The 23,289-nt window shown below is 32.6% G+C and overlaps 1 protein-coding gene across 1 annotated transcript in view; it reads left to right on the top strand.

Moving 5' to 3' along the window:
• The window catches only part of LOC149080647 (follistatin-related protein 5-like), a 185,969-nt gene extending 162,927 nt beyond the window's left edge, over positions 1-23,042 (top strand). Inside the window, exons 5-15 of the mRNA XM_089239816.1 lie at positions 7,587-7,811; positions 11,628-11,843; positions 13,293-13,495; positions 15,349-15,466; positions 16,718-16,876; positions 17,688-17,819; positions 17,948-18,207; positions 19,137-19,322; positions 19,434-19,614; positions 19,764-19,970; positions 20,217-23,042. Of these exons, the coding sequence (XP_089095942.1) occupies positions 7,587-7,811; positions 11,628-11,843; positions 13,293-13,495; positions 15,349-15,466; positions 16,718-16,876; positions 17,688-17,819; positions 17,948-18,207; positions 19,137-19,322; positions 19,434-19,614; positions 19,764-19,970; positions 20,217-20,581 (2,252 nt within the window). The 3' untranslated portion in view covers positions 20,582-23,042. The remainder of the gene's footprint in view (positions 1-7,586; positions 7,812-11,627; positions 11,844-13,292; positions 13,496-15,348; positions 15,467-16,717; positions 16,877-17,687; positions 17,820-17,947; positions 18,208-19,136; positions 19,323-19,433; positions 19,615-19,763; positions 19,971-20,216) is intronic.
• The last annotated feature ends 247 nt before the right edge of the window (positions 23,043-23,289 follow it).

Below are 23,289 nucleotides of genomic sequence, written 5' to 3'. Positions count from 1 at the left end.
TAGCTGAGTGGTTAAATGACGTATTAAAAAGTTTCAGAAATTAGACATTGATTTAGCATGTTTTTCTTTGTAATTAATGTAAATTTCCAATTAATTAACTTTCCAATTATCATAAATTAATTATCTATATTTAATTAACACAAATTATCTCTGTCTAATTAATATAAATTATCTCTATTTAATTAACATTAATTATCTCTATTTAATTAACATTAATTATCTCTATTTAATTAACTTATATATAATTATTAATTACGTGAGTAATAATTACGTATAATTATTACTCTCACGTGACAAAAAACTTAAGAAAAAACAGTTTTTTTTCTGTTTTTAAAAAATGTATTTCTGTTCATGGGCATGAAAAAATACCAGATAAAACAAAATCAGGATATAATTTCCAAAAATGTTCCTTTCACATATAAAAATTTTCATGAAGGTTAATTGAATGAAAATTTAAAATCTCTGGTGAAATGCAACGTCCGTTAAAAATGGCTTTTAAAATCAATTTAAGAGAAGTACCTCGGATAACTCGAAACTTGCTTAATCGAGGCATGGATAATCAATCGACAATCGGTTATTCTTCTCAATTGACATTGGAACAAGAAAAAAATACAATCATTTATACTTGTAACTAGAAACGAATGGTAACTTTTAAATTAAAAGCATAGTAAAAAATAATGAAAAATTGCCATGTGGTTTATTTTAAATCACAGGCTGATACTAAATTCATTACAAACTTCAAGAAGTGATATAAGACTCCCAAACATTTTTGGTCGTAGAATGTGCTGTTGCAATAGCAAAGGTGGTAGAGAATGTTTTTGAGAGTGCACACAGCAGCACTTCACCAAAAGCAAATATAATATTTTTCTGACGGATTTGCTGCAATAAAGGCAATCAATCATTCGCGGGTGCAGGGTATTTTAATGCGGTTGGCCTTCCCATGGCGCAACCTGGGTAACGCAAATGGTAACAAGTCATTGTACCGTTTGATGATTGTTTGGCGCAGCATAACCTTGCACTAATAAAAAAATAATTTCCAATCCAATCTGAAGGTGCATATGCACCTTCGAATGGTTAACAGCACCTATCGCCACAAATCCATCAGAAAAATATGATATTTGTTTTTGGTGGAGTGCTGTTGTGTGTGTGAGCACTCTTTAAAAACACCCTCTACCACCTTTGCTATTGCGATTCCACCGCACATACTATGATGAAAAAATTCTTAAGTGTCTTATATCACCTCTTAAAGTTTGTCTGATGAATTTAGAATCTTCCTGTATATGACAAGCATTAATGCAGCGAAAGGTTATAGTAAATGCGTTTTTTTCATGTTTTTAGTGATGTGTGTGGGTTTTTTATAATTTCATTTCCAGAAAAAAACTATCCCCATACATATTTTCCTTATTTGAAGATAATGCTCGTATAACGCTATATGCTCGAATAAATTTATCTACCATTTTTCAACATGTTCACTCGTATAGAATATAGCGGGTGCTTAAACATCATTATAACGACACTCCAGAGATTTAGATGAAAATGAAGGAGGGTAAAAAAATACCGTGTTCTTGCTTCTGAAGGGGAATTTAATTCCATCGTGTTAACGTACCTTATAATTAAAACATCCATTGATGCGTACTAGTGTTATTAAAGGAAATCACACACCGCATTACGATCTTATAATAAGAACATTCTCATTAGCAGTTCAACCTACCATTTCCGTGATGGAACAATAGCGTAAATAATTCTGGGGGAGAAAAAAGAACTTCTCATAAAGGCATCGGAGAAAAGCTAAGAAACTTTCTTAACGCTGTATCGGGCAGGGCAAAACTGTAATTATGTAGTTGCCAGATATGCGAATTAAATCGAGGCCTTTCATTTTTCCTTTTCGCATCGATGTAATTGCGATGATCAGCTCAACGCTCGATTAGTTACTTCCCTACTTCACTACAATCACGATAATATTCTTCGATATGAAAATTGTTTGCAACCAATGTATTCGGTGTTAACTTTTATTTCAGCTGATCATAACAATGAACAACAAATTTTGACAACGTTTATGCGTTCGAAACGAAAATAGACATTTCTTATGTAATCTGGTGCATACTAAACACGAATTTGACCATAAAAAATTGGATTAGCTACAGTTTCCTCTGAAATTGGGCATTTAGTAAACATATAAAAACCTAGTACAGTCGAATACCATTATAGCGAAAATCTCGTTGTAACAAAAACTTTTCTAATCCTTAAATAAGTTTAAATAGGAACAATGTATTACGAATTCCGATATTACGAAATGGAAAATCCGTTATAATGAATTCAAAAAAAAGCTTTGGAAAATAAACAAAGAGTAAATTGTTGTAAAAGATACAAGAAGCTCCAAAAATTATCCCGTAAAATCGGTTTCAGAGAAGTAACTCGCTGAATTGTTAAAGAAGAATGGCTGTTCTTCTATGGCTTGTGAAGAGAAATTATAACCAATACGATGCGTCAATAAAAAAAGTTAAATCTGTGGCAAGTCAGTGCTACACTCGTTACGAATGTTTCATATTTCTTTTGTTACAAAATGAGTTACATCGAGAGGAAACAGTTTTTGATTAAAAATAAACTTTAGATCAATTCTGAAATTTTGATGCTGGGGTAAATAAAAACAATGTGGCATTAAAATACGGCATATCTCTCCATCTAATCTTTCACAATTTTTGAAAAATCGGACTAAGATGAAAACTCAAATTCAAACAGCAGTTATAGGATCCCAAAGAAAAAAGACTACACGTTCATATTTTCAAGCTGTGGATATAGGGATATGGCGGTCTTCCCAGGACATTCATTCAAGACATTTTCTAGAAACATGAATAGTTTCATGACATTCATTCCTTAAAAATGTGCCAGTTACTAGCCCACTCACATGAGAAAAAACTTTGGAATTTGCATGTGCTTTTTGATGCGAAATCTTCTAGCATTTGTTTCAAGCATTGCACGCATTTGATCACGTGTATACTTCAGAGGAATTTGTTGTTTCCTCAGCTTCCACTTGTAAAAAAAAGTATTATTTGCCTCAAATATGTTAAATAAGTAACATATTTGAGGCAGATAATCCGTAAATATTTTAAGTAAGTATAACGTATACAAAAGAAATCCAATGACCAATTGATTTTAGTTGCTTTGAGTTATTTTTGAAAAATTCAACTTCATTCTTTACATTATATAGAGAATATATATAAGTAATTTTTTCCTTAGAATCAAGTTTCGCTGCCACGAAATTTTTTTAAAGAATGTTAAAATTCGTAAAATCAGAAATTCCTTTATAACGAAACTTCGTTATAATGAATTAATTTGTTCGGTCCCTTGGAGTTCGTTATAACGGGATTCGACTGTATAATACATTGGAATACAACATAAGTTAGCAAACAAAATACATAAATACACAGATAAAACAACGCAAATATATATAGAGACTTCCCCCAATATATAGAGACAGATTAAACTTATAAAAACACAACACAAAATACATGGAAACGCGAATGTATTTTTGAATAATAGTTCATTTATCGGCGTTTGAGAGTACGTTATTTTGTGTTACGCTTGGACAGGACATAGGGAGCATCTCTTACCATTGCCCAACAATACTCTGGCAGCACCGAGGTTGAGCATGTTCCATGGTAACGTTGTTATGTGGTCTTTACCACATTTTCACCATATAATAACGCTCGTAAAGCTTTTTTTTTATTCTTAACAGTGTAATATCTAAACCAAAAGGGTCAATAAAACTTCTTCATGGTGATATTCCTGTTCAGCAGGTCGAAACTATTCGGAACTGTATATTTTCATGTCGGACGCAATTTCATTGTTGTTCACAGTGTAATCAATAAATAAATAAAATAATGGATATACACAAATATAACATCTGATCATAATATGCAAAGAATGCAATGATTATAATATGCAAAGAATGCAATGATTATAATATGCAAAGAATGCAATGATCATAATATGCAAAGAATGCAATGATCATAATATGCAAAGAATGCAATGATCATAATATGCAATTGAATAAATATTGAACGATGTAAATATACAGGAACTTCTCGATTAACGGGCAAATAAAAAAAAGGTATCGGTGAATCTTAAAAATATTTGACGAATATGGCTCAAATTCACTTAATGAGAAATTATAAGAAAAGCTCTCACGTTCCGTATAAATTTATTAGAGTAAACTCATTAGCGTTATTGGGATAAGGAGGTTGTAGGTGTCTTCAAAATGGCGAAATGAAAAACTTCTCGCTATTATGTTGAATCCCATTTTTCTGAAATCATGTGGGAGTACGCGTGTTGTGATGACATTTTTAACTCAATTCCAACAGCGATTATTGAATTGTGTGTGTGTTTAAAGAATAATATATATATATATATATATATATATATATAAAATAAAATTCATTCATGTATCATATATTAAATGTACTCTTTTTGTGTATATATTTTTCTTGTTATTAGTGTTTTTCTTTGCTACATATTGCGAAATTCACTATATGAAGGAATATGGCATATGAATATTTGCGGTTACGCGGTAGGTTTTAATCTGTTTTCATAAAATCGGAAATTAAATACAGTACATAACGTTTTAAACCAAGTTGGAATTTTCCCCAGCGATATCTGAAATCGACTTGCGAATGGGCTTTTCTATATTTTATATTAGATTCTATCATTTTTGTCACACCGCGGTCATTTTCTGCACATTAGGACAAATTAGACAAGAAACAATAGTACAGTGAGAGGCCACTTTATTATGACCACCTGGTTTTAAGTGAATAAGCTATGGCGTCATACTGTTGCTTCCAGAAGCCTAAGCTAGTGTAAAAAAAGAAAGCTTAGTTCCTGAGGCAATATTGTTGGTGAATTGTTTGTGAAGATATGAGAGAAAAAGTGGTTTGACAGACTTGATCGTGGGAGCTCAGAATTATGGAGCGAGTATCAGAGAAACCACAGCATTTGTGAAATGTTAAACATATGCTGTAGTTAAAGTGTTTAAAGACACTATACTGTCAGGCAAAAAAACTGGGTCTCAACGTGCAACTTGTGATCGTCACCGACTGGTTAATGCTCAGGCGGGAAAGGAAGTCTCCAAACTTGTAAAACACAACACAACGGTAACACACAGTGTAGCAAATTTCCATGCCAATATCTCTCAATGTCCATGCCAAGAAGAATCAGCGTTGTATTAAAGGCTAAAGATGGCTCAACGAAATATTGGAGATGTGGTCGTAATAAAGCGACGACTCAATGTATATTGCCGATTTCGAAAAAAAAAAAAAAGGCAGTTTTAGATTAGTTTTTTTAATTTCTCACCGAGAAGAGGGAGTGCTAACCATTCACTGGGGGAACTTTTTTGTGGTCATCTAATCACCGTTTCTTTCGTATCTCTGCGTCAGGAAATATTCTGACAAGAACAAATCGGATATCGAACTCGGTTTTATATTACGATTTCACGTTAAAAACATCCGAACGAACATCCAGATATTCGTGACAAAACATAATTAAATTCGGGGAGCCGTACCGTTACCGTATACATTATATTTGATATAAATGGCGGAAAACATAAAGAGTTCCTATTGTTAGTTAAGATACAATTAGAGAAGAAAGAAAGCCATTCAATATTATATGATTTAGTAGAAACCTTAAGTAGGCTTCACATAATAAATAAATAAATAAAATAAAAATAGGCCCGCATTGCTCTACGTTTCATATACTTATGCAATATATTATTTTCTCATTCACTTGCTGGATAATTCTTTTTGCTTTAGTTCACAACAGCACCGTAATCGTCAACCAATTTTCTGAAGCCGTATTATTTCTCAATAGCTACCACACAGTCCTACTATATATATATATATACGGATATACGGATATATATAGGATAATAGATAATATAAAAAGGATAATAGATAATATAAGGATAATAGATAATATAAGGATAATAGATAATATAAGGATATATATAAGGATAATAGATATATATATATAAGGATATATATCTTGTATCATATATATAAATAAAAGAGACAATGACAATATATATTATTATAGCAATAAGAATCCTATTAAGTTATTTTTCTTCAATAAACAAAACGAAGTAAAATATTTTCTCCAAGTCTGCGAAAAGAGAAATTAAAATGAAAAGGAAATCGTAATATTTCACCTGATAAGAAGTTTAATACATTGTATGTAGAGTGTTACTGTAGTTCCCAACCTTATACGCTTTAAATACCCTCCTCCCGCAAATACTGTATATATGAGACTTACTTACCCGTATAATAGCGCATCAACCACTCATTGAATATTTAAAAAAGGCCAAGACGTCGTATACTGCCATTAATCAGCAATAAATTGTAGGTGCCGGTGTAATTTGTCTTCGTGGGCAGAAAATGATCGTTGTGCGACAAAAATGATCAATGATCCCTATAAATGTATATAAAACGTGTAAAAAAAACGTGTAAAACGTATAAATGTATATAAAATTTGTAGATTAAATTACCGGTAGAAATGCATGATACGTGTGCGTGCTCCTAGAAATGCGTAGGAAAAGCTTTGCATACTACCTTGTACATTGATACTTCCTCTAACAAACGGATTACGAATTTGTCGGCAAACGAAGTTTTTTCCACGATATTTCTACCTCGGTTAATGAACGTTTTAGTTGACACGGATGTATGAGCTCAAAACGTAGGAGCGTTTTGAGCGAAATTTTCACACAACCATCGTCACAATCATTGTCACTCGAACCCGATTAGTTCATATCCGTCTGAGAATCAGTGTTCCCCAGTACATCTTTATTTCTTTTCCAGAATGCTTTCGAGCCACTGTGCAAAATGAATGATTAAGCAAAGCGAAAAATTCAAAAAAAATAAGAGCCTAGACTTGAATGTTTTCATTACATACGTTCTTCCGTTGCTAGAGTCTTAAAATCAAACTGAATGATCTGGGTATTCTAGAAGATTATCTTCTCCATCCGCATCCATGAGACATAGAAATGAGCTGACCACATCACATGAGAGGGCACTACCAACACGACTTGATTGTGTACATAGTGTAAAATAAAAAGATATTAAATATTTTATATGGCCCTTCAAATTCTCCGTTATCCGATTGTGAAACTGATCTTTCAGCCTTCGGTCAGTTTCAACTTTTTTTTAATGCTTCTTCATGTTTTGTAAAATTTATTTTCAAATTTTGGGACGTACTGGGAACAAATTAAACGATTTTTTATAGAAAGCAATGGGGGAATCACGTTCCGGCTAAACAATGTAATTCCGGAACGAAATATCTTTGTTAGCCGAAGTATGTATTGTTCCATAACTATTATATTTTGTACCTTTTTATTTACTTTGCACTTTTTCTGCCATTGCTGTTTATTCACGCCTGTACTACATGTTAGTAACTATTACTGTAGAGAATAAAAGTAAAAGAATCGACGACCGATTTTTTTCATTCAACCTTTGTTCCATTCAAGCCATCTGATCATTCGTATGGCCATATGGATAATATTGAAAATAGAGATGTATTGTAGCATTTCTCTGTTATTCTTTTAGATTTCAAGAATACCAACGTGATGCAAACTTATGTCGTGAATGGAAAGCGGAACAATAATCGCATTCCCCAATGGAAAGAAATGCCACCTTTTCAGCCAAGAACACCAACACCGGATCCGAACTTGGACTCTACGCAAAGAGAATGTTCACACGAAGAATACGATTTTATGAAAGAGAACTTGCTGCTTTTCAATAACGCAAAGCTGATGGATAGCAAAAAATCAGGTGAGCATCGGAAACTCAAATAGATTCGCATTTGACTAACGTATCGAAACCTTTTCTTGACGCAAGCTGCAGATGAATTCACTTCGACATACATGTATACTGTATGTACTTTATAATGTTATACATAAAAGGGGATGTTTTGAAAGCATCGTGACAAAAAAAAAGAAACGTTTTCAATGTTAAGTGTTAATTATCCAAAAAATTATTATTATAAGTTAATTATTATTATTAGTTAAATTATCCAAAGCTATAAAATTTTATTCAAGTGGAGCTTGATACATTAAAAATGCTTTTGTAAGTTTGTTATACCATACTCTTGCGTAAAAGTAGATTAACTTTTTGAAACAACCGTCAAATACAGCTTCCGTAATTAACACATGCGTGAATTTAATAATTATGCTTGCCCATATTTTCATCCTCGTATACCATAGTCCATTAAAAGCTCTCTAAATACGATTTCCTCTTTTATAAATATGAGCTTGTAACTAATGTTATTGGTTTTATTCGATGAAACTTATAACAGTAACTTAAAAAAAATTGAATTAATCAGCTGTTACCCAATATACAGGGTGCATAGCTAACAGCACGCACCGCAAATTAATGACGAACCGTTGATCCCAGAGGCATACTTCCAATTAGAAAAAGTATTGAAATAACGTGCAGATTAAAGATACGTCATTCATATAGCAAGGGGTTGTATAGTTATTAAAATAAAATAAAAATAACTTTATACAGACTCTCTGTCCTCAAAAACCCAATTAAAAAAGCGTTTCCCTGTCTCTCCTGAGGCTAACGAAAACATCCACATTTCTAAGTGCGATATTCACTGACATATTTTTTTAATTAAAAAATCGGAGAAAAGTTGGGAAAGAACAGCATAAGATAAAGTTGAAAGTTTTCGTTGACCTCTAGTGACAGAGCAACAACAATTTTTAACTGTGTTTTTGGGAACAGGGTGTCCGTATAAAAGTTGATGTTTATATTTTAATAACTATACAACCCCTTGCAATTTGAATGGCGTATCTGAGGTCTACACGTTATTTGGATACTTTTTTTCTTCATAGCACACACGGTACTTGTTTTGTACAAAGAAATATTTTTCTCTTTCGCACATTATGTTTAATGTCTTGAATCTTAAACTTTCAGTCGTACATCGGAATGCCGTAGATAAGATTATTACAGCTCATACTCCCTCTGTCATCACTCTACTTCTCGCCACAGAAAGCAACAGGACTACAACGGTACAATTATTCAATCATTACACTTCACTCATTCTTAGAAAAAATTATGACAGATGGCAGTACAACAAATAGCAAACATTACACGGAAACTAACTTCATACTAGATCCACAACACGTACACGCACATTCCGGCATGTACCAGTTCTTTAGAAATTCCGTTGAGGAACGTGTACGAGGTGCATGTACGGTTAAGTAGTATAAGTAGTCAATTGAATGTAGTAGTGCATGGTGGGTATAAGAACATAGAGATGATGACAATTTAAGAATCCTCTCACACCATCTCCAACGTGGTGGGTATAAGAACATAGAGATGATGACAATTTAAGAATCCTCTCACACCATCTCCAACGTGGTGAAAATTTTTGAATATTTTTTTGAGTTTTTGATGAGGCTCGAAGTACAACTTTACCCTTGAGTTACCAGTTACTTCCACAAGAACTAATGGATAAAATACTCTGTATGTATGATAATTAATGCCAACTAATAATATTTGATAATATGATGGAATAGAATAAATGATAAATAATAGTTACCGTATGATTAGTAAGATACTGAAGATGCAACATGATAATAGTTATTCGATTAATGCTATATGATTACGATAACGACGATATGTAAATAAAGTGTTGAATAATATGATGAGTAATAATTTTACTTCAGGTAAATAGGAAATATAATATGTGTAGTCATACAATAACATGCAGTGTATCAATTCTGGAAGTTCCAGAATGAGAATAAGTCACCAGAATGTTCTTGAGATGACCAGGTCTGGTCATCTCAAGAACATTTTTAGTCCTTTTAAGTCTATAAGTATCAGTGTTATTGTAATTGGAGATTTCGCGAAGATGTTCGAAGTCAAAGTCGAGGAGAGAATCATAGCAAATTCTGGAGAACCTTTTCGCGTAATCCATGATTGTTTCAATCTTGATATCTCTGCGTATGTGCTTATTTCTGATGAATCAGAGGGACTGGTAAAAATTCGGAATATTGTTTTTTGGAAACGTTCAAGAGCAATAATAATAGGATTTCTAGCATACTTCCATGCGGGATCTGCGTAAGGGTGATGTAGGACGTATGATCAATTTATAAAAAAATAAGTTTGTTGTTGACAGAAAGGGCCGTGTTACGTCTGCAAGTTTTATTAAGGGCCCCTCTGGTTTGTTTGGCTTTTTTCATTTTTTCAATGCTTATGCTAAATGTTTTTTTTTTATTTTGAAAGAAGGCGTTGTGTGTGTGTGACCCATTGAATTAGTAAAAAAAAATCTGAAAAATATCGATATTTCAACTGCGTTCATAAAGAAAATCTCTGATAAATAGTTTAGTGTGATTATTGAACACACTGAGAATCCTTTGGAAGTCAGAAATGGTCTTCTCTTTCATGAAACATAGATGGCAGCAGCAAGATAAACTTGTATGTCTAAGGATTTTGAGATCTTGCTATTATATTTTCTTTTCCAGATCCCTGGGAATTATTGCACGTGAACGGTATTCATTTAAATTCACGATTGAATGATTGGTTATTCTGATAATATAAATAAAATCTTGGAACGAATATGTCATTTATGATGTGATCCTTTTTGTCTCAAGATTCGTAAAAACTCTGTAGTTTATATTTTCCAACATTGCTTTGCTAAATATCGTAGCTAAGAAATGTTCTTTGAAAAAGATACTATGACGGTAAACAAATGAGGCTAAGAAAGATTTCTCATATGTTCGAATGAGAATCGATTCCTAAGATATTTCTCAGTTGCTTCATCGGCTTCTCTTAAGAGGAATTTAAGATCAATGTGTACACTAAACATATTCAGTTGAGAACGTACAAATTAAAATATATCGAACCTAATAACGGAAAAATGTAGGTTTTTTTGTAACTTCCACATTAATATAGAAGACATTAACATACTGATTAAAGTTTTAACAAATTGCGACGCCATTTTTCAAGTGTATATTAATCAGAGAGCATTGTTAATGGAATTTTTAAAATTATAATTTTACCGAACAATACATCTCTCTCTTTAGGTTTTCCATCTTGAAATCCATTAAAAAAAATTTTGTCCGTAACATTTTTTATTTGTCAGTAATTGATGAAATAAAGAATGGCAAAGAACTTTCATTAACGAAATTAAATTATATTTATACTTACTAAAAGAAAAATGAACAAAATATTAATGAATAATGAATAGATTAAAATGGATAAATGAATATTAAAAGTTTGTGAAAAAATAACGAAAAAAATTTAATTTAAAAATAAATTTGCATCCAAAATAGGTTTCCTTGGAAACATAACACTGACATATCTTGGCTTTCTTATCAACGCTCTATTTCAGAAATTATTATTTTTGGGTGGATTTTTTTTTCAATAACATTGTTTGATGAAAATCTTGTTGAACAGTTGCTTTCGTCGTATTCATTGAATAAAAGCACAATTCAAAATAATTATATTGGTTAAGACACATTAACACAAGAAAGACTATTTCTGAAGTATTTTTCATCTAAACTGATTATTACATTTCTATTTTTTGCGCAATTTTCATTTCTTGTATGTTTATCATAATCTAATTTGATTGGGTTTCAGGAAATGAATATTTGGTTAGCATCATGTTTTCTCATTATGATCAAAATAATAATGGCCAATTGGAAGCTGAAGAGCTTTGGCAGGCAGCGGAACGGGATCATCTAGGACAACTTTCAACATCGTGTATTTTGGCTGATATGTTGCTATTCGACGACGTTGATAAAGACGGAAAGCTTAATATAAATGAATTTTATTTGGCTTTCAGTAAGTTATACAGTAAGTCCAAATTTTCATACTTCCAAATTGATACTAATATTGATCGACAACGTCTGGAGTCCTCATTTTATGTATGTCTTCATTCTGAATGTAAAACTAATCAGTTGGTTGACGCATATTTTTTGAAGTAGAATGTGTTCACCAGAGTTCTTAAAACTTGAAATCCATTAACAAAACAATAACCATCTAATTGAGAAGATCTTTATCGGTTGCCCACCAATCATAAAAATTACTAATACACGCTCCGGGAAGAAGATATTCAAAAGTAATCACCTATACCGAAAGAGTCGCACATGCTTAGCTATGAAAGTGATATGTCGTCGATGGGAATCACTCCAAGCGTTCTATCAAGGTCGCTCATGCGCCCTGTCGATAGTTGTTTCGATACGCTTTGAGCAGCAGTTGCGATGACTGCCAGAATGGAGACGTCGTGGTCAGCTGAATTTGGTTTTCTGCTGCTTTTCAACTTTGAGATGCAAATGATTCCAATCTCCCATAAAAAAATATATTTCTCTGACAGCAATCACAGGTTTAAAACTACTAAAATTCACGTATAGTGCGTGATAAGTTTGCTTCTAGATTCAGGAGACGGATGGCAGCACGTCTGCAGCAAATTACAGGCTTTCCTCAACAAACTTGACAATGGTACACACCACATTCCGGAATGAACCAATTCGTTACAAGTTTCTCAGAGGAATGTTTACGAACTGCATTTGTGGTTAAATAGAAGTAGCAACATGTGGACGCCCCGACCTAAGGTTCAGTGCATGCTCAGGCTAGCTGAATTTAAATCAGTAAGTACTTACATGCTAAGCGCCATGTACGATCTGAGTAAAATATGAAGCCGCCCACATGATGTGAAACAGACTCTGCAGCAGTGGATTTAATGCCACCACAAATGCTATTAAACACTTGGCAAGACATCGATTATCGCTTGAACGTCTGCAGTCACCAAGGTGGCTAACATTGAACTTTATTAATCATCAAATAAGCTTCAGAAGTTGCCTTTTTCTATTGTTAAATTCGTAAGAACCCATATGTGATTCCCCCACTATAAGCCATTAATTACTTTTGGACACCATTGTTCCGAACACTGTATAAAAGACGGTAAAACATAACGCAATGTTTAACAAAGGCAACGAAATAATAAGATGCATAAATATTCTTCATCGTCTCGTAAACATTCATGAAAAGCTTTATGTTTAATATACTGTAGACAGTTCAAATATCATCTTGTTTTCACTATAACTCTGTTTTCAATTCTACTCGAAAAAAAAAACCTTATGAACAACAATAAAATACTGAAGAGCGGAAATTGGATTGTTTTAGTCAATTTTTCAACGAAAAAAATACATCAAAAGCGTGTTAGAATTTGATTATAAATTTCTTTTTCGTTTATTTCTCTCTATAGTTTTATTTTTCCTTCCCGTTCCATTGTACCCTTTACAGGTGTTTCTGTTGTATCTTTGGATAAAGCTCTGGAAGTAAATCACTTGACTGCTCGTGTTGGTGACAACGTCGAAATTAAGTGTGACGTCACGGGAACACCGCCTCCTCCAATAGTTTGGAGAAGAAACGACATGGACTTGTCTGCTCTCAATGATGAAGAAATCAAAGTTTCCGTACTCAAGAGTGAACAAAATTCTAGAGGCGTAAGTCACTGAAAAAATTCTTGATGATAAAATTATCCAAATGTTTTTTGTCAATATGAAATAATCAAACTTCTAGTTATAAATTATGATTTGTTATTGATAATTCAAATAATAATCGACGTTATTGATTATATCATGACTAAAATAACTTATCGTCGCCACAAGAAAGTTTTCTAATTTTACAATATTTGAATCGATATGTGCAATTTTTTTTCCAAAATTTTGTTAAAATTGAAGCTGAATTTCCTAGTTATGTAAATTTCTCTGAACAAATTACGTGCCAGATCCCATAAATATTATCTCGCATTGTCTGTCTGAAAGCGAATTATATTTTTTACATTTTTTACAATATATCGTACCTCTTTTTCAAGTTCTTTCGAATATTGTGAATGATATTAAAGATGAAACAGTCAAGAAAATTAAAATGCAACATTTATTTATATCTTTTTCGCTGCTTATGAGAAACTCCGACCAAATTTTCACTCCAGTAAGCTGCATTACACACACACACACACACACACAACTGATGGTCTTTAAAAACAAATCATGTTTTAGTGCGCCCATTTTTCAGTTTATTAAAATATGAATGTGTGTGTGTGTGTGTGTGTGTGTGCTGAAATCAATATTTCTGTTTTGTTTTTCCCATATTATTTTTTATTTGTCAACTCATGCACTCCCAATATCAAAAACTTACATAAATTCCCGAAATGGGGTTATTTTGACAGATTTCAATACATTCATTCCCAATAGATTTTTACAGTTCTAAGGCTAAAAACTACTAATAATAAAATATAATACCAGTATATAAGATATTTCACATTTATTACAAATATTAAAATTAAATTTCTTGAATATTCATGGTTAATTAACATTTCAAGAGTATACACAGTAGCGTAGAAAGTAATATCCGATAGATTTCGGACTCACATATCTGTTTCTCTATTCATTTCAAAATAATGAAAGCATTATAGGCTGCTATATCCACCGAAATATTGCTGTAAACGACCCATTAGCCATTTGCATGACAGATTTTTAATTATTTTTTTTTGCACAGAAAACGTCAGGTTTTTTATTTGCTTCATTCTATTCCTTTCTATGAGAAGGAATAACAGACATTTACAGAAAACCATACTTATTTTTTTTTAATTAAAAATCTTAAAATTTTGATTCTCTTATTAATTATCTATTATCTTATTATTCTCTTATCTTTTTTTAATTAAATATTTTTTTAAAAACTCTTATTTGAATTTTTTTGCATGGAATGTAAATAAACTAGTTTTTAGATAGATTATGTAACTGGACTGGATTATGTATCCATGCAATTAGATTACAAGATTATGTATCTAGATATCATTATATTTTACTGTTGCATGAAGCCATGGTGTTTGTGCAGATTTAGTTGGGTGTTTATTTTCCGTTAGCGCCCTCTAGGGGCATAGGTAAAGATGTCAATTTCGAGAAGAAAGGGATGCCCGTGTCTGACGCGGGCGTGTCAGGCAAGTTGTTAATATAATTTTCATCACTTTTCACACTAATTCTCAATTTTTGAAGATTAGAAAAAAAACGTGTTGGATTTTTTTTTAATTATGATTAAATAACAAGAAGAAAGAAATAACTTACCAAGAATCTCATTTCTGCCAAAAAATTTGGAATGAAAAAATCTCGTGGTAGGGAATGCAAGAGTTGATATTAATACAAGACTTTTTGGAAATTACTTATAAATAACTAATAATTTCCACGGTGATTTATTGAGAACTTCCATACTATGTATATTATTTGTAAAAGTGGTTTTTTTAGCAATATTCATATTATTGCAAAGAAGTGGTTTTTTTTTTCACGAGAGTATTTTTCAGGTGTTTGTCGATGGATCCCTATACTTAACCAATGTGCAATTGGTGCATTCTGGAAATTATACCTGCCATGCTCAACGAAACAAAGACATTACACAGACACATGTACTTCATGTTCAAAGTATGCATTTCTAATCTTTATGGAGTATAAGAAGAGTGACACGTATTTTTTAGATATAGTGTCTGCGTATTATTTCCGAAAGTTCATTTATCTGAACGTTTATCTTAAATACAGCCTCCTTTCTGTCAAATTAATAAAAAAAATATATTACCGGTCAACGGTTGAGCTATTACAAAGGCTAACCACTCGTAATACTTCTAAAAATTTAACAGGAAATTAGTATATTAAATAACTTTTTTGATAGAAATACTTTTCGTTATAATATTAAACCCCAGCTCAGACAGAAAAATACGAAGAGTAGAAACGGTTTTTTTGTTTGAAAGCCCGTGGTTAGAAAAAGTTTATAGGAACACTATTTCCAAGAATACAGTGATACCTCGATATAACGAAACTCTGTGGACCAAGAAAAAATATCGTTGCCGAGAAGTTATCGTTATATTGAAAGGTAGCATTATCATCAGGCGCCGCCAAATTTATGTTTTGTTGGCATTTCTTCTGAACTGGCGTTATTCGTACCATCATAAAATGCATTTATGAGTGTTTATTCACAGCAAAAGATGGTACGATGGAATTTTATTCAACAAGGTGTTTCTTCCTGTAAAGTAGTTTATACCGTATAATAGTTTTGTGTACTATACAGAAAGTAGCTTTACGGTAATTTCATCAATACTTTTAAAAACTTTTAAAAAGGGTATATAGTGCAAAATACCGATGTGCTATCAGACAACCTCAAAAGAACAAAAACTGGTGAGGAATATAAAAATACAAGTATATTGAAGGTGATTTTGAGCGAAATATAAATAATATCGTTGAAGCAGAATATCGAAATCTCCTCAGAAAATATCGTTATAGAGGGGTTTATCACAGTAAAGGATATCATTGTATCCAGAGGAGTTTAACATTAGACTATAGGCAATTCCAAATACGATTTGAAAAGATATCTTTGAAGAGGGATTTACCGTTATATCGAGTATCGTTGTAGAGAGGTTTGACTGTATAATACTGTCAACTGGTACATTAGCGTAATAACGACGTAAATCTTGGGAAATAAAAATAATCATTTTACAGAAAATAATTGTTAAATGGAACAGAAAAATATAGAAATATAAAAAAAATAGAAGTAGCTTTATAAAGAGAGAGAGAGAGAGAGAGAGTTAGCGTCTAACCTTGGTGTCACAGAGTATTTTATAGTGTGGAAGTTATTGATGATGGCCGAACAAATTGTATTCCGTTTTTGCTCTTACCCTGCAGCAATTCCGGAAGTGCGAGTAGTTCCAAAACTGCAATCTCAGGCCCCGGGAGAATTAGCTGAAATGGAATGTCATGTGATTGGAGTCCCTCAGCCGAGAATATTCTGGTTGAAGAATGACGAAGAACTCAAAATGGGCTCTGAAAAATACACTATCATCGGTATGTATTGAACATACTCATAATACATTAGTATATTTCGTGACATTAAAGGGAGAAAAATATTTCATACCCAAAAAATAATTTGAATTTTTTTTTTCTTGCATAAGAAATTAACTATTTCAAATGTAATATTATTTACATTTCATATAATACAGTCTGTCCCATAAATTCGTAAATATTTCAAAAATTCGTAAAAATTTAAGAAATCGGTATATTTGAATGCGATTTGCAAAAGGATTATTTTCACGATGACGGTTTTGTTCGGTGCAGAAAAAATCAGTTCAAATTTTCGTCGGAAGAGGACGCTGCACGAAAGCAAATCACAGAATTCCATTATCGAACTTTTCTTCAATATCTTCTTTGTCCGAAACGTTCGCAAATCCTCAGTCAGCGATTCGTGGCTGAGATAAAACAACTCCACCAATAGTGATTTATCCACCGATGTCAACATCACTATGAAAAGCAACAGGAAAATTCAGAAATGAGCTGTTAATCGGATACCCTGCATTTTATAGGACTCTAATTTGCATATTTGAAGTTATTTGCTTTCGTTGAACACTGTCTATCAACAAAAAGTTTAACTAATTTTTTTCTGTACCAGAAAAAGTTCCATTTTTAAACTTTCAACGAATTTATGGGACACTATGTACAATACTTTCTTGCATACGGGTAGAATATATTGCTAATTTTTATGACAAACTTCGTTTTCTTTATGAGCTTACTTTAATTTAATCTTTCTCAACACTGAAAGAAAAAACGATGGAATGTATGAATTTTATTCATTTAAATTTTTGCTCATTCTGTCTCGTAGGTAATAGTACTGCTTTAGTTGTGGGAAAAATCACTTATAGTGACACGGGAGCTTACATGTGTGTAGCGACTAATCCAGCAGGAACCACGAGGGACATTAGTTCATTGGTTGTGCAAGACCAACCTGCACCAAGTTAGTACATTTTCACGTTCATGGCATAATATTATAATTTATTTTGTGATTGGGATTTAATTTGTGTAAAAAAACACTGTATTAGGGACTGACAAAAAGCGAATTATCTCATGATTTACGTATTTCAGGTGCCCCGGTTCTCGAGCATCGCTTCTTTGCATTTCACGATTGGGGAATATCTGTATACGATCCAGACAACTGTAGATTGTACCACCAAATACAAAGTACTGATGTTATACCTGGCACACAAGAATACGTATGCGGTGATAGAGGATTGAATTGTTCTTGGGGAAACGCTATAAATGTTGCAGATCGATATGTGTACGTCTCGCAACCAAACAAGGATCGAATTCTCATCATTTCTAGAGTTCAAATGGTCGTTGTCGATGTAAGTTGATATAAATTCCAAACTTCTCTTGTTTACTGCCGTTTATTGTCTATCTACTGTAGTGCGTGTCCTGGCTGCCTCTCACAATCCCTCCATAGATTTCTTGATCACCAATGCGAGAGTATGATCAGAGGTTGTCTATATGTTAGTCCCCTTCTTGGTCAATTATGTCCACAAATCAGGTGGGAATTATATTGTTGATCGTGGCTGCTCGTTCCTCTTATCACGCCTTCTTATTGATCCAATTCATTCGAGGATTTACTTGCTTATCAAGAATGTGAAAATTATTTTGTTCAACATCTTTTACGTCAACATCCTGATTCTATTATCATAAGCAGAATACTTCGCAAATATCTATCTCATGATATCGCGATGTTGCTACCATCGAGCTAAGATATTTGTTGATTACTTATTCCCCCAATATTTATTTTTTTAGACCCATGGTTTAGGGACTCGAGGTCATGATTTTTCTAATATTTATTTTTGCATCTTGTGTAAATCACATTCCGTCACGACCGAACCTTTCGAATTTGCCATCACAAACTAGTCCTCAAGCTTGTCTGACTCTAGATGACGTGAGTGGTCCATTTGTGCTCTTGGCTTCCTTTATAATAGGATCCTTGACATTCATTGTGCTTCAATAATTTAAAATTATTTAGTAATGTGGCATTTGTGATTGCGATAATATCTTTGTCGATCAATCTTTCGTCTTTGAAAAAAAAGAAGGAAAACATTTTAGTCGTTCCATACAGCAGGTTTATATTAGTCTTCAAGTTTTTCGTTCATTTTGATATGGGCAGATAATTAAAAATAATTATTTTTATTTTCCTTCCATGCTTTAGTGTTGCTATTGATATTGATGTTTTCTCACTTATTAATTTTCTTAAGCACGTTTTCCTGAATTAACATTTTGTTATGATACCTTATAGGTGGTCGTTACAGACAAATTCCCTGTGCAGCTACACTATGTCCCTAATTTGGATCAGGTATGGGTACTATGCTGGAGAGGAGTACAAAACAGAGGAACTAAAACTATTCAAATTATCAGAGATGCCAGTCAGAAAAAGAAACATCACACCGTGCATCCCGAGCCAATTGATGGTCATTTTGATTTAGTATGCAACTATTTACTTTCTAATCTTTGCAAGATTTCTCCTTATAACATAATATATTTCCTCATTCACTGTGTGTGGAATGAAATTCGTATATTATTTTTAAACAAATAGGTTAGTGGCTTATTTATTCCGCCATATCAAGATCTCGGACATGCATGGAAAAATGGTTATGTCGTTCATACAAATCAAAGAGGCATGTACAAACTGGATTTACAAGGGATGAGATATCTAAAAACAGTTGATTTGACTCCTTATAACTGCGAACCAAAATCAGCTGATTTCGCTTCATTTGGTAAATTTTATTTCATTATATTTTATTGAAGAAAAAGATGTATTTCATCGCTGATCATTTATTTTGGATTTTCCATGAATTTGAATAACACGAACCAATACAATTTTAACATTTTTATCTCATAATTTTTTCCCCTTTTCATTATGCAGGAGGATTGGTGATTTTGGAGTGCCTTGAACCTATAACAGGAAGACCAACAGGTCAAATCGTTTTGGATTACCTTACAGACACCGTCCTTGCACATAACATGAATCTTTACGGTGAACCTCATGTTTCACCAGACTCAAGAAAAGTAGTGACCCTCCAAAAGAATAATAACAGCGTTGTTATAGTAGCCCAAGAAATAACTGAAGAAGGTAAATATACGTGAAATATATGTGAAATATACGTGAAATATACGTGATATAAATTGAAATAATTTGCATATTTCTCTGTTTGACTTCACTTAATAATGTCTGAATAATTCACTTAATAATTAATTACTGCATCGTAAAATAAAAAATATCGTCAAATTAATATAATTTCCGTTTCAATTGCTTTTTTTTCAATTGCACCATTTAATTGTTTCTAATGTGAGTGTGTTGTTTTTATATCCATAATAGGATTACAATTTCTATTTGATGTCAAGACAACTTTGCAGATTAGTGACATCGCATTCTTTCCATCAAGAACAACACACAGCTATGATTTGTACGCAACATCTTCGACGAAAGAAGACATTCTTTTCGTAGATTTGTCTGATGGTAAAGTCGAAATGATAACTGGTGTTGGACGACCTGTGGACCCAAGGATCGCTACGTGGGGGAACAAGAACAGACCAATCTTCAGCGCTGGAATCTTTGGCATGTACATGGTCACTGCTGCAAACGATGCAATTTTTGTGATCAACGGGAAGACGCGGACTGTCAATTGTGAGATTGGTTCTATCATACATCCACGCATGATGGTGTGGGTCAGGGCACCGTAAAAATAAATTATAAGACAGACACCATTCACAAGCGCAGTTCGTAGATGTAAGACTCCGACTGGAAAAGAAACGTCAAGTGATCTTTGAAAATTTGGTTTTTCCTTGGTTTATTCTTCTTTTTTTTAAAGTATGCACTACACTACACTATACACCCTTTTCACCTTTTCGGTAAGTCCTTCTAAAGGCGGCTTCGATGCACTCATTCTAAGTTCGTTTATTATTGCATGCACTTATCGTTGATATACTCGTATTAATACAACAGAGCATAAAATTTGCTTACCTTACATAAAGAATAAATGAAATAACAACTTATATATTAAAAAAATATTTTCTTCGTATACACACGAATTTGACAGCATCCACTCAATCATCATCAAATACTAAACCATTATTTTTTCCATCTACCGATCGGAGTCTTGCATCTAAACCCTATGATTTCAGTTGTTGAAATGGTAGAGTAGACTGACATACAATGGATATGAAACATCATATGAAGCATCTTAAAGTTTCTGTTTGTTACTTTTTTACGTTGTTTTTGTGTCCAATAGTTGAAGTCGATTTCTATTTCAAAATTTCTTGTGTAAATTACAAACTGGGTCTCAAAGAGTTGTATATATTCTATTTAAAATCATGAAAGAATTTTTTCAGTAAAGTAACAGCTTAAATGTATATTGCAATCTTTGGAGTCATAAGCATTGCATTACACGTGACCTGCTGATCTAATGCAACCTGCACAAAAAAACATACATGAATTGAAAAATACGAGTAAATTTTTCAGCCGATGTCTCAGCTTCATACATTCTCAATCTTTCAACAATGTCATTTTTCGTGGCTAAAAAATAATACTGAATGAGTCATTTGAAACGAATGCATCTTGTTTTATTTTGTTTCTGAGCCCAGAAAATATGTTGCCAAGCATCTCTCATTGCTTCTATGAATTGTCAAAAGACTTCTTGCCTCTAAAAACATAAAACTTGCTTGTAAAAGTGTGTATCGTACGTGTGCTCTGTGTTGCTGTAAAAGAACGATTCTGTAGGTAAAAGTAGCATGTTTTATTTTTGTCAGTGTGATTCTTGATTCGGCGGTTTGCGCGTCCAAATGTCAATAATAAAAAAAATTATGTTTAATTTTAATCAACCAATAACTCAATATACGCCATTGATTTTGTCATTTACAAATCATTCGCAAACAAAGATTCTCTTTAATCCCGTTATAAATATTTGTTACGTTTTGTAAATTTTACATCCTTCACTTAGAAATGGTGTTTTCGAGCAAAATTTTATGATGGTTTGAGATAACTGTACTCTGCAAAAAAACGCATTTTACTTTTCATAAAACTTTTCTAAGTTAGATTTCTACCATTATTGATGTGATATAGGTATAAAAAATAATTATACAGTGTCTTTTATTTGATAAAAATATTCACAAATGAGAGCAATAAAATTACTTACATATACGAAATCTTTGTAATGAATATTTTGCACTCTGAAAATTAAAATCCAGGTTGATCCTATGTTCCTCTCCCTTACAGGTGTTCGATAAATTTGAAAGGAAATATTCTGGCACTAATATATTCTTCAACATTGAAACTGTTCATATAAGATTCGAATGTGAAATTTCTAGTTAGAACCACTATTTGATTAGCAAGTTGCTTCCCATTCATCTTTAGATCAGCATTAGCTCTAAAACTTGCTACCAAATTCCGGTAGTAGATCCGTCTCTTTGCATGGTCCAATCATAGCCCAGTTTACTGGTATTCTACGTTACATCACAGATAAATAGACGATGTGGTATTCTATCATTGTTTCCCGTCTGCAACCCGAATATTGTATAATCGTTCAAATCATAATCATGCCACGCATTTGTGCAACATTAAATTTGCGACCTCGGTAAATTTTAAACGTTAACTTCATGTGGTGGGGTTCATTGGTGATCTTGCAATTGTAATTTATTGATTCCGCCATAACATTAATAGATAGTTGACGGCGAAGAAAACATAATCAAACAGAAATCTACTTTAAATAAAAAACTTGCGGTATAGCAAGTGTGATTTAGGTTCTTTGATAATTTATTTATCTGTTATTTATTTATTATTTGTTGCTATTCTGTTCATTAATTTCAGCCATTGTTTTTATGTTGACTGGCCCTGCGCGCTGCTAATATTTATTTATGTGAATAAACGTAAAACAGTGCTTTTCATAATGTATGATCACATGCATGAAGGTTGTTATGTTTGTTCGACTCGTGTACCTCTGTGAATCTCTCTACTGATCGATTTTAGCGTAAAATTCAAGCTAAACATGTGTACGCAAAATTGTAATGAACATTTTTGATGGCTAATTCGAATACACATTGTCTACAATTACACTGTTGTATGAAATATTTGATGTAATTCATCGAAAAATGTCTTCTTCTTGCAGTGATTCTGCATTAAAAGCAAATAAAACCTTTGAAAAATCTATATGTATTTTATTGTTCTCTAATTTTACAGTAACATTAATAAAGTAGTTTTTTCTTATTGAAATAAATTACAATTTCTATTCACACACAATCAAAACATCGAAGATTTGATAACATGATAATCAATGTGATCATATTTCCTCGAGATCCAAATGGGACATCGGGCTCTAGGAGCGTCGCCAACCTTTTCAGGTGCGTCGTCAGGGATAAAATGCTGAAGCTATTGATTTGTGTGTCTATTTGGGATT

Source organism: Pholcus phalangioides, unplaced genomic scaffold, assembly GCF_987345545.1.
Source record: "Pholcus phalangioides strain wild (caught in Gottingen) unplaced genomic scaffold, Ppha-v1.0 ptg000011l_1, whole genome shotgun sequence".
Classification (NCBI taxonomy): domain Eukaryota; kingdom Metazoa; phylum Arthropoda; class Arachnida; order Araneae; family Pholcidae; genus Pholcus; species Pholcus phalangioides.
The sequence above is the reverse complement of the archived record's forward strand: the minus strand, read 5'-3'. Positions and strand labels throughout refer to the sequence as shown.